Source organism: Etheostoma spectabile, chromosome 10, assembly GCF_008692095.1.
Source record: "Etheostoma spectabile isolate EspeVRDwgs_2016 chromosome 10, UIUC_Espe_1.0, whole genome shotgun sequence".
In the NCBI taxonomy this organism is placed as follows: domain Eukaryota; kingdom Metazoa; phylum Chordata; class Actinopteri; order Perciformes; family Percidae; genus Etheostoma; species Etheostoma spectabile.
This window is the reverse complement of record NC_045742.1, coordinates 14,885,687-14,896,748: the sequence shown is the minus strand read 5'-3', so window position 1 is coordinate 14,896,748 and position 11,062 is coordinate 14,885,687. Positions and strand designations below refer to the sequence as shown.

General features: G+C 40.5%; 2 protein-coding genes across 6 annotated transcripts in view; both read left to right on the top strand.

Moving 5' to 3' along the window:
• Window positions 1-2,048, top strand: part of pmt (phosphoethanolamine methyltransferase) — a 6,603-nt gene extending 4,555 nt beyond the window's left edge. For all 3 annotated transcript variants that reach the window (XM_032527512.1, XM_032527513.1, XM_032527510.1), the window contains exons 9-12: window positions 21-143; window positions 565-696; window positions 1,689-1,805; window positions 1,905-2,048. In XM_032527512.1, the coding sequence (XP_032383403.1) occupies window positions 21-143; window positions 565-696; window positions 1,689-1,805; window positions 1,905-2,015 (483 nt within the window). In that variant the 3' untranslated portion in view covers window positions 2,016-2,048. The remainder of the gene's footprint in view (window positions 1-20; window positions 144-564; window positions 697-1,688; window positions 1,806-1,904) is intronic.
• Window positions 2,049-3,398: 1,350 nt separating this feature from the next.
• Window positions 3,399-11,062, top strand: part of zgc:152774 (MORC family CW-type zinc finger protein 3) — a 20,265-nt gene continuing 12,601 nt past the window's right edge. For all 3 annotated transcript variants that reach the window (XR_004333782.1, XR_004333781.1, XM_032527665.1), the window contains exons 1-6: window positions 3,399-3,547; window positions 3,651-3,723; window positions 6,775-6,907; window positions 7,907-8,127; window positions 8,256-8,403; window positions 9,463-9,616. Coding sequence is in view for 1 of the 3 variants with exons in the window: in XM_032527665.1 (XP_032383556.1) it covers window positions 3,509-3,547; window positions 3,651-3,723; window positions 6,775-6,907; window positions 7,907-8,127; window positions 8,256-8,403; window positions 9,463-9,616 (768 nt within the window). In the remaining 2 variants the exon portion in view is untranslated. The remainder of the gene's footprint in view (window positions 3,548-3,650; window positions 3,724-6,774; window positions 6,908-7,906; window positions 8,128-8,255; window positions 8,404-9,462; window positions 9,617-11,062) is intronic.

The window sequence follows — 11,062 nt, the reverse complement described above, 5'->3', positions numbered from 1 at the left end:
GTGCATGCGCTCTTCCTCAGGTCCAGTTTGAGGTGGCTGATGCCACTAAGAGGTCGTTCCCAGAAGGTTCCTTTGATGTGATCTACAGCAGAGACACAATCTTGCACATAGATGACAAACTTGCCCTCTTCAAACGCTTCCATGTGAGCATTTTATCATACTTTAAACGGTAGCATTAAGCAGTGGTGGCTAGCCCACAGAGGGTGCCAGGGCAACAGCCCTTCTGCTCTTCATTAATTTTAATTAAGTTAGGGAGGGGGAATATGTTTGGTTAAGTTCAGGAACAACAATGAGTAGGGACAATATAGTACATTATAGTAACACACATTTTCCAGTGTTGCCGGTGATATTGTTTATCAGCAGAAAGTCTGTGTAATTTTAGTCATATCCTACCTGACATAAATTCCACTAGTCATTTCATTGATTTCCAAAAAGCAAATGAAAAGAACACTTTTATGTCAAACAGTATACATATTTTGTTGGAAAACTAGTGTCTTCTCTGTGACTTTATCCGGTCTAACTTTTCTGCCTTGTTTTTCATTCTCTGTGTTCTTTGTAATCCAGTCGTGGTTAAAGCCAGGTGGAAAGTTGCTTATCAGTGATTACTGCTGCGGGGAAAAGCCCTGGACACCGGTGTTTGAGGCCTACGTCAAACAGAGAGGCTATATCCTCTATACACCCTCACAGTATGGCAAGGTAAAATATTCAGTAGACCCTACTTATGTATTAGTGTGTAAAAGGGCTACACTGCTCTATGAGGAGCTAAAAACCCTTTGGTCCTCTTTACCAATATGTAATGAAATGATTGGCACGCAAAATATTGCCGAGCACACTGCAGTGTCTTTTTGTAAACTGTATCTTTCAATATACCAATATATAAATTAAGTGATATTTTTCAGGTTTCTTTTTTCCTGTTATCTTTGTGCTGTACTAATGAATGCATAAAAAACACAAGTTAGAACAAATGAGCTAAAACTTACAATATAAAGAGCATGATCCTTTAACTGTTTGGCCTATTTGTACATAAAACAAGCTAATCTCAAGTTAAGTTTAAAATCTTCTATTATTTAATAGAAGTTGATTACATTTAATGTAATATGCATGTTTTGTATTAATGTAGTCTACTGTATATCCTCGACGTTTCACTTCCTAGATTGCTCTGGTGTCGCAGGAAATTACGCCAGATGCATATCTTTTCGCTGATGTCTGTTTCCTTCCTCTTTCTTTCGGTTGGAATTAAAACTCCGGTTGATTTCTGAGGACTATGGTTAACTTCTCCTCAGATCTCTGCAGGGTAAATCCAGACAGCTAGCTAGACTATCTGTCTAATCTGAGTTTTCTGTTGCACAACTAAAACAACTTTTGAACGTACACGTTCCACCAAAACAAGTTCCTTCCCGGGGCTAGTTTGCAGCGGCTCTGTGTGGGACTTAGCGCCGCCCAATGACTGTTGTGATTGGTTGGAAGAAATGCCAATACACCAGAGCACGTTTTTGCCCCGTCCCGGAATGCTATGTGGACTACCAGACCCTCATCCACACTGCAGAGGAGGGTCTGGCAAATCAAGACTACTATCATGTTTACGTACAGCCAAAATGCACAAAACGTGACTGTGCGCTCTGTGGATGCGTTGCTAATGTATTACTACTTTCCACTCTACCTGACCCCTTCTGTCTCTTCTCCTGTAGTTCCTCCAGGAAGCTGGTTTCTGTAATGTTGGCTCAGAAGACCGGACAGCCCAGTTTATCCAGGTGATAAAGACAGAGCTGCAGACAGCGGAAGTCATCAAGGATGAATTCATTCAGGTTAGCATGCATACCCTTTCAACCTAGGGACACTAACTGAACCTAAATGTCTCTCTTCTTTGGATGAGTGCTCATCATACCTGTGTCTGTCCCCTGTAGGAATTCTCTGAAGAGGACTATTTTGCAATAGTAAATGGATGGAAAGAAAAACTGGAACGTTCAAACAGTGGAGACCAACGATGGGGACTCTTTTATGCGACAAGGGATTGATTGATTAAGAATTGAGAAGACAATTAAAGAAAAAAGAAGAAAAAAAGTGTTTCCTTTTCTATTTTCAATGTTGTCTATGCTTTTGTCTGATGAATTGTTTGTTTAAAAAATATGGTGTATTTTTTCAACAAGGACTAAATGTAATTTCTCAAGAACACATGCAGACTTTGTTAAACCTGAAAGTCACAGCAGCAATTAAAAAACATGATATATAAATATACAGTATATCACAACAATGATCACAGTATTACAATAATGCCATGTCATTGATATGATGTAACAAAGGATAAAGTTTTTATATATCTTATTTTGATAAAATTAAATTAAAAAATTTAGGAATATACTGCAAAATTAGCACCCTAGGTTCATCATCTCACAAAATATGGAAAATGAAAAGGAACTGGTTAATTGGAACAATGTAGTCTACCAGCAGACTCAAAATGTTCAGAACTTGCCTGACTCGTTCCATAATTGAGCACACGTGTTGTTTGGCTCCATGACTACCACACCGTCTGCCAATGAGCTTGACAGACGCACAGTGTCAACAAAGCCTACGTACAGTGACGGAATCGGTTTTTGGTCAGGCAGGCTGCTCAACTGGACAACCTGTCCTCCTGTCTTACCTAATTAAACTGTCAAACTTGTGTTGTGAGTTTATGAAGTGTCAACAGTAATCTCCTCTGTGAAGTGCAATTAGCAGGAAACCTAGAAAGGACCTTATTATAAGGCTTGTGTCTTCTGAAGCATGTAACTAATTACCAAACGTGTCACTTTAATGGACACACAAGACACAACTGTTGCATTCCTGTCTGCTCTTGCTGAATGTTTACCATTTATCTAATTGTCCACATCTGTGAACCTCTGTGAAGTTTTGGATTGACAATCTTGTGAAGGATCATAGCTTAAAGATGCACCCTAGCGGAAGCAAATGCAATTTGCATCTTGTGTGTCTGTTGGCTTTAGCTGTTTGTTGAAACCTCAGGCAACGTTCAGGCATGGGGACAGAGAGATGCACATATCATTTTGTGATATTTTGCAGTCTCTTGACAACAGATGGTGCTAATTGGTGCATCAGTTTTGTAATTTTTCCTACAACCACTCTCTTTTGGGTGTTTTTAAAAAGCTTGGTAACATCAATTATCACACCAAAGAGATCCACTGACAACAACAAGGGCACGTGGCTTTTCAGAAGAATATTGATGGGACTAGGAAAATGAAAAGTGTGTGTGAACTTTATCAAATGCAGGCAGTGTGCCAGAGAACTTATAAGTCATATCCTGCAAAATGTAAAAAGTTGGCTGGGGGGTGGGGGTCCGTCCTTTTAGACTGTTAGTGTTTCAGTCAGCCGGTGCATTGGTGCTTGCACCCTTCTTTAATGTCTCAGTTGACTTCCTTTGACAGTGTAGCGCTGAGGAAGCAACGCCCACTACGTGTGACTTGTTACGTACCATCGCTCAGACAACACACAGCATGCAAAACGCTCAGTCGCAATAATGGCGAGATTAAGCGAGCATGGGATTCGCCTCAGTTCCGTACGTATTTTAGCAGGATTTATACGTGCGATATTTACTTGCAGAATAACTTTTCTTGAATTGAAATTAAAACGCTGACTTATTTTTATAATGTCTTCTCCAGATGAGTCCTTCCTTCCTGAACAGCAACTCTACAAGTCACACCTGGCCCTTCAGCGCGGTGGCAGAGTTAATAGGTAGGCTGTGTTTCCGTGAAGGATTAGGCCTGAACCCTAACCCCTAGTCCCCGTCTGGCGCACCTGCTCGGCTGCGCTCTGTGCTTGCTGCTGTTACCATTTGGTTTGCTTGCTGTCAGATCATGCACTCTTCCGCTGTCGCCCGCAAAGTGGACTATGAACAGATATTTGTGTTGCTGCTAAAATGGACCGAATGGACTTCCTCTTTCCCCCAGTCATCGACTGGAGCTCTTACTGTTAAAGCCTGTCTGTCTCTGTTAAGGAGTGGCATGGCAATAACTATGTTATTATTACACTATGTAGGCCTATGACAAGTGGCCTTATTGTAATTTTATGTTACAATGGTCATAGTATTCCGAACAATTTTAAAAGTAGCCTAATCGCATTTGAAAAATGTTTGTTGTTCAGATCTTTGCGTTAAAAAGGGACACTTAGTCCATAGGCCTACTTTAGTACAGCATATGAATTACTAGAGGATTTGTCCCTACACGTGAAACAAAACGTCTGTTTCTGGCCCTTCAACACTGTCATTCCTCCACTCTGTGCTCTATCATTGGTTCAGACGTGCTGACCGTCTGTTGGCTACTCTGAGTTTCAACAGGAAGAGAGGTGTCTGAGAGGTGTTGATTAAGATATGAGAGGAATAATAAGATGAACGTGTCAAACAAGAAAAGCAACGGTGTGTTGTGAATCACACTTGTTTTGTGGTTTGTATCCTATCATGTACTGACTTGTCCTCTGTGAGTTGATTTTAAAAGCAGTTAGGAGATCTCGGAAAACTAAGCGACCCAAACCAGGATTTGGTTCAGTGGTCTATAGGTTTACCGAGACACACAAGGATATATACATTTTCAAACAATCGCTCTATTTGCTTAGATTACGGGGGAGTAGAAAGATAAAAAAAGAGGCTCCGTAGGAAAGGAGGATAGATTCAAGGTTGGTTAACGCAGGTAAATCTTCCGAAAGGAAATCTGTTACAATTTATGATACAAGGTAAAACAGAGGCTTTGTTTAGAGATTGTACAGAATGGAATGTAAAGGGTTACAACAGATTAGAGCTGTAACCAGGGTACTTTAACTAAGACTATAAAAACTAGTTAGGAAGCGAGCACAGATGATGACATTGGGTTTTATGCACCCCTAAAGTTGAAGTTTGAGTTTGATACTGGTTGCACAAAATGAAGTGAGCGGATCAGCCAGGCAAAGCCTAATTGTAGCTGCTGCTTGACAGTGCCCAACATCACTCTAGTTAGAGACTGTAGGGGGAACGGATACGTGCTGCCTTTAGATGGCTTTAAAGAGAGTCACACATGCAGGAAAGGCCTTCTGTATAGTACTAAGGTGCTCCAAAGAACACGAGTGCTGATGTCTACTGTTGAAAAGAACCCTTCCCAGTGACTGGAAGCTATTGTAGCCATAATTACCAAAACAGGCCAAAGTCAGTTAGAGCACACATCACAACATTGAATCAAACGTGTTTTGGCTCAAGCTGCAAAAAAACAAGCCCACCAGCTACAATATAAAGTGGGGAGAACAAGTTTTATCATAGGTACGCTTCGACTGTGAAAGACAAAATCTAAAACAAAAATCCAGAAAATCACATTGTGTGATTTTTTTTTTTTATTATTTTTTTTTTAAATCATTAATTTGCATTTTATTGCATAACATAAGTATTTGATACATCAGAAAAGCCAAACTTAATATTTGGTACAGAACCTTTGATTGCAATTACAGAGATCATACGTTTCCTGTAGTTCTTGACCAGGTTTTCTCACACTGCAGCAGGGATTTTGGCCCACTCCTCCATACAGACTTTCTCCAGATCCTTCAGGTTTTGGGGATGTTGCTGGGCAATACGGACTTTCAGTTCCCTCCAAAGATTTTCTATTGGGTTCATGTCTGGAGACTGGCTAGGCCACTCGAAGATCTTGCAATACATGGCCCTATCCATCCTCCCCTCAACACGGTGCAGTCGTCCTGTCCCTTTTGCAAGCAAAGCATCCCCAAAGAATGATGTTTCCACATCCATGCTTCACGGTTGGGATGGTGTTCTTGGGGTTGTACTCATCCTTCTTCCCCCAAACACGGCAAGTGGAGTTTAGACCAAAAAGACCTTCTCCCATTCCTCTTCTGGATCCTCCAGATGGTCATTGGCAAACTTCAGACAGGCCTGGACATACGCTGGCTATTATTTTGAAGCAGTTTAGACAAACTATATGACAGCAGGAAATGTAAGGTTAAACAGGACTGAATACACAGAGCTGACAAAGATAAATGATAAGGTTGAACGTGAGTTTAGGTCCAGTTGAAAGTAGCAACAAGATATGTTTAAGGAATGTATTTGTAAGGATTTTAAGTTAATTTGATGTGATATGTCTAATTTTGCTAAGTTTGAGTTGCTAGTAGCCAATTAATGTAGCACTCGACGGAAGAAGCAACAGTAACTAAGTGGGGCCAATTACAACCTGAACTGTTGTAAACTTCCATCACAATTTAGGTTCCAACTTTCGGATTCAACTTTGAGCTATCTATGTTACCATCTTATTGTTGCTGTGTTGCTGTTTTCCTGTGCAATAAAGGATTATTGTCAACATTTCTGTTGGGCTCACTTTCAGTTTAATGTTACCCCAAAACACTTATCAGGTGGCTTAGATAGGCTTAACTCTCAGCTAATTGTGTTCCCAATACAGTGTAATTATGACATGTAGGCTACTAGCCTGGATGCCAGCCAAACTTAGCCCCGCCCACAACAATTGAGGTCGGGAAGAATCTGAGTATGCTGATGTCAGGCTAGTAGCCTAAATGACAGATGGTCAAATAAAACACTTAAAAAAGCTGAATTTTATTATTGTTATATATTGTTAATTTGTAATACAGTATGTCTTAGAGGCAAACAATAATTACAGTTTTTTAAAAGCCGATTTATGCTGGAATGCCTAAATGCATGTCTTCCTTCATCTTGAGGACCAAGAGTGGACCTCCCTCCATTCACATTGTCTTTGACATCTCTTTTTAGAGGTTGTTAACTCATTTCTTTCTCCCATGTTCTAGACAATGCATTAGATCCTGGTGTCCTAGCTAAACAGATCTGGATTGATGTATTGGAGGAAGCTGGTCACCTGTGTCTAACCTTCACCGATAATGGTAGCGGCATGACCCCCCACAAACTGCACAAGATGCTCAGGTAAGACACACACATGCATAACAACATGGAGTTAACATGTTGAGAAACTGAGAAAATGAGAAACTCTCAAAGGATGTATTGTAGAATGTTAATTCAGAAACATTTTCTTTCAAATTGTCATTAGACCGTAATTTGGACCAGGCACACAAAGAAGCACATATCTCAATGTCGATTAAATTTACACAAATAAAAATTACAACTACACGGGTGCCCAGATAGCTCCGTTGGTAGAGCGGGCGCCCATATATAGAGGTTTGCTTCTCGACACAGCGGGTCCGGGTTTACTCCGATCTGCGGCCCCTTTGCTGCATGTCATCAGGGTGGGAAACCGCCACAGTGGCTGGTGGATGCCCAATTTTACCAGCCACTTACATTTTTTACCAGCCACTTTTTCCAGAATTCAAATTTATCAAAGATGTGCACTAGCATATTTTGAATTGCTTCAGTACATTATTTGGTATTATAATACATATTTTATTAATAAAAGCAAATAAAAAGTAATTCCAAAAGCCAAGGGAACTTTATCAGAATGCATTGTCTCCTGGATCCATGAAATAACTGGCCTTTAAAAAAAGGGACCTGCCTCTATGAAAATTTAGCATAGGGGTGTGTATACTTATGCCCCCTGTATTTTAAGGAAGAACATTCATTTATTCACAATACATTATTCATTCACAAAGATAAGTGGTGTCTTTAAAGGCTGGATTTTTTTTTTTCCTCTTTTTAGTCAACTTTAGTATGCGTTGATAAACATGAGCAGCACTGTAAATAAGATAAATGCTAAACATTTCACATATCAAATGTGAGGATTTGCCGCTTTTGAAAAGTATATGTCTGTGGGTTTTGGACAAAACAAACATGAAGGCACATTTTCACTGTAAAAATCTATTGATTATGGATGACAGTACAATAAAAATAATTTAATCATTATTTTGTAGTATACTGTATACAAACAAAACATGCATATGTCCTTACTCTCCCTTTCACTCTTATTTCCAGCTTTGGTTTTACAGAGAAGGGTTCAGGTAAGGCCAGTCAGCAGGCAATCGGCGTGTATGGGAATGGTTTCAAGTCTGGTTCCATGCGTCTGGGCCGCGACGCGCTCATCTTCACCAAGAATGGTGGCTGCCAGACTGTTGGAATGCTGTCTCAGACCTACCTGGAAAACATCAAGGCCCAAGCCGTCATTGTCCCCATTGTTCCCTTCAACCAACAAACCAATATCCTTCATAAAACAAAAAGGCATGGGAAATACAAATGAGATGTTTTTTTTCTTCACACTGATTGGAAGAGAACATGTTTGTAAGTTTGCAAGTTCCTTTATGTCCTGACCTTAACCCAATGTCACAGTCTCTGGTGGTGACCGAGGACTCGGAGGCCAGCCTGGCAGCCATCCTCCAACACTCCATCCTCACCTCCCAGGAGCAGTTACATGCACACTTTGACTCCATACTCTCAAAAAAAGGCACCAAGATATTAATCTGGAATATCCGCAGGTCAGAATCATACATTTTCATATAGCTGGATTTATGTCAAAAGTAAACGGTTGTGTTTTTAACGATAAAGAGATTTTTTTTGACCAGTGAAAGAACAGTGGGCAAGATGGCCAAAAACATTGGAGACATTCAGCCATACATGTTTGAGATTCACACCAGGTTCAGACGGTAGAGGGGTCGGGGGTCGGGGGTTGGGGGTTGCGGTGCATCGCGGGGCGTGTGGAAGTCCGGCCTGCTTTTAATCTGCAGCAATATTTTTGGCACCCTGTACCCGGCGTCAGTCAGACCTAGACTCAAGTGAGGATTCTGTTGTGCACCAAAATCGGCAACTTGCAATTGTATTGGAATAGTATGTGTGGAAGGCATCTTTTGTTTCTGTTGTTTGTGAGTTTGTAACTTGCAGTGGCTGACACCGCTACGATGACAGTGTACTTTCCCTCTCTCTACTGACAAGTTCGCTCAGGTTTTCAGGTTTCTATCACGGCTTTTGCAATTAGTCCGTCATTGGCTTTTGAATATGTGACGTACAAAATCTACCTTTCCCGGGATACAATACGGATTATTGATTTTAGGGAAGTGCATAGAAATCTCCCCCTTTTGGTAAACAAATATGAAAACAATTCTTTTGTGAAAAACTTTGCACAGATAGGTCAGTATAGTCAATATGTAGGCATTTTAGCTAACATAAACATGAGAAAAACACATGATTGAGTGGAGATGATCTTTTAAAGATTTGATTACCTTTTCACACATGGCTTTCTTAATAAAATTTCTCTGGATGAGGGGAACAGTTACAGGTAGGAGTTTCCCAGACGTACTCGTGTTTCACTTCGTTATGTTCAAATCAGAAAAGTGTCCCCACTATGTTTATTGTCATCAAATACTAAGCACTACACTTATCAAGATTAGTCAGAGTAAATTAAAATCAATTGAACTCCAATGCATACATATTGGTTTGGACACTGGGGCCCATAAGATACGCTCTTAAAACCTAGCCTAAGAGCTTTGATGTTGCAATTCCTGTTTTAACAACTCCTCCCTTTTGACGTTAACCTAAAGGGCCAAAGATGGCAAGCCAGAGATCGACTTTGAGAGCGATGTGAGTGACTTCCGTTTGCCCGAGATTCAGATTGAGGAGCTGAAGAAAGGTCTGAGGAACAGTGGATCCCTGAGAGCCGAACATGACATCCCAGAGATGCACTACAGTCTTAGGGTGAGTGGAGAAATGTCACCTATGTGAGTCCAGAGAGATGCTGAATGTTTCACCTGTTTGCAAGAAACATCTTAAGGTCTGGTTCTGACAAAACAAAACCCTTTTTCTGTCTCTACAGTTATGTCCTTTTGGTCCAGTAGATCATATCTCGCCAATGTAAAGGCTGATATTTATGGTGGTAGTCTTGTGTGTTTGTGGTAATTATAATATAGCATATCAATACCAGTACAGCAAATACATATAGTGTATAATTACAGTACATGATTGTTTTACGGTTTTAGTATAAGTATGGTACTGATTTATTAATGTGCAAGAGTCAGATAAAACACTCTTAAAGAATTATGCCACTTTTCCACTGCATGGTACGATTCAACTCTCTCTTTTTTGTTTTTCCAATTAGCAAAAGTTGTACATAGTACCTAGTAGGGGTGATCCGAGTATCCGGCTGAAACGAGTATCCGGTACGGATAAAGCACTTTTGCCGAGTACAAGTATCATACGAGTAATATGAGTCAATATCCGTGCTCGGATTGAATACAACTCCTCAACTGGCCGCGCAGCTTTCTGTGATAATCACAGCGCCCCCCCGCCTAAAAACACGCTCGGCTCTATCCCACACACACAGAACACGGAGAAATGCGCTCTCCCTCTCTCTCTCTCTCTCTCGCTCTCTCTCTCTCTCTCTCTCTCTCTTTCTCTCCCGCTCCGTCAGGCAGGCAGTCAATTCGGTCTGCAGATCTGTTATGTTAACGTTTAGGGTTTCTTCAGCTTCAGGTTTGTTTTTAACTTCGGTTTTTAGTACTTACATAGTAACCAGTAGATTTCTGGGGAATGTGGGGTTTGTAGTCCTTACATAGTAACCAGTAGATTCTGGTGAACGTGGGTTTCAGACATGCTGCTTGTTTTAAATGCAACTCCCGTTGCGTCTCTGCCATCGGAGATTTTTTTTTTTTTTTACTGTCGCTGCCCTCCGCCCCCTCTCTCTCTCTGTGTCTCTCTCTTACTCACACACACACACACACACACACACACACACACCTTGTGTGGAAATAAAAAAAAAAAAAAGAACCAAAAACAAAAAATCACACTGATCATAAAAAAAAAAATTAAAAAAGAAGTTATATTGAGTATGAACTCTTGTTCATTACATTCACTTCATAATTGCAACCGCATGTGTTATATTCATTGTTGCAAAACGTTCTGTAATAGTTTGTTTGTTACCATGACCCACCATTGATCTGAAGCTTGATGCTGTCTTTAAATAGTTTTTCAAATCACATAAATATACATTTTTGATCAACTCATAACAATTGCATGCTTAAATAACATACCGGTTAAAGCCCCGCACATTTCAAGAGAACCCGACCCACTTCCTGGTTAAATCTGACCACTTCCGATTTAGGCCCCGTCCAGTCCGAGTACGGATCCGGATACAGATAATTCATG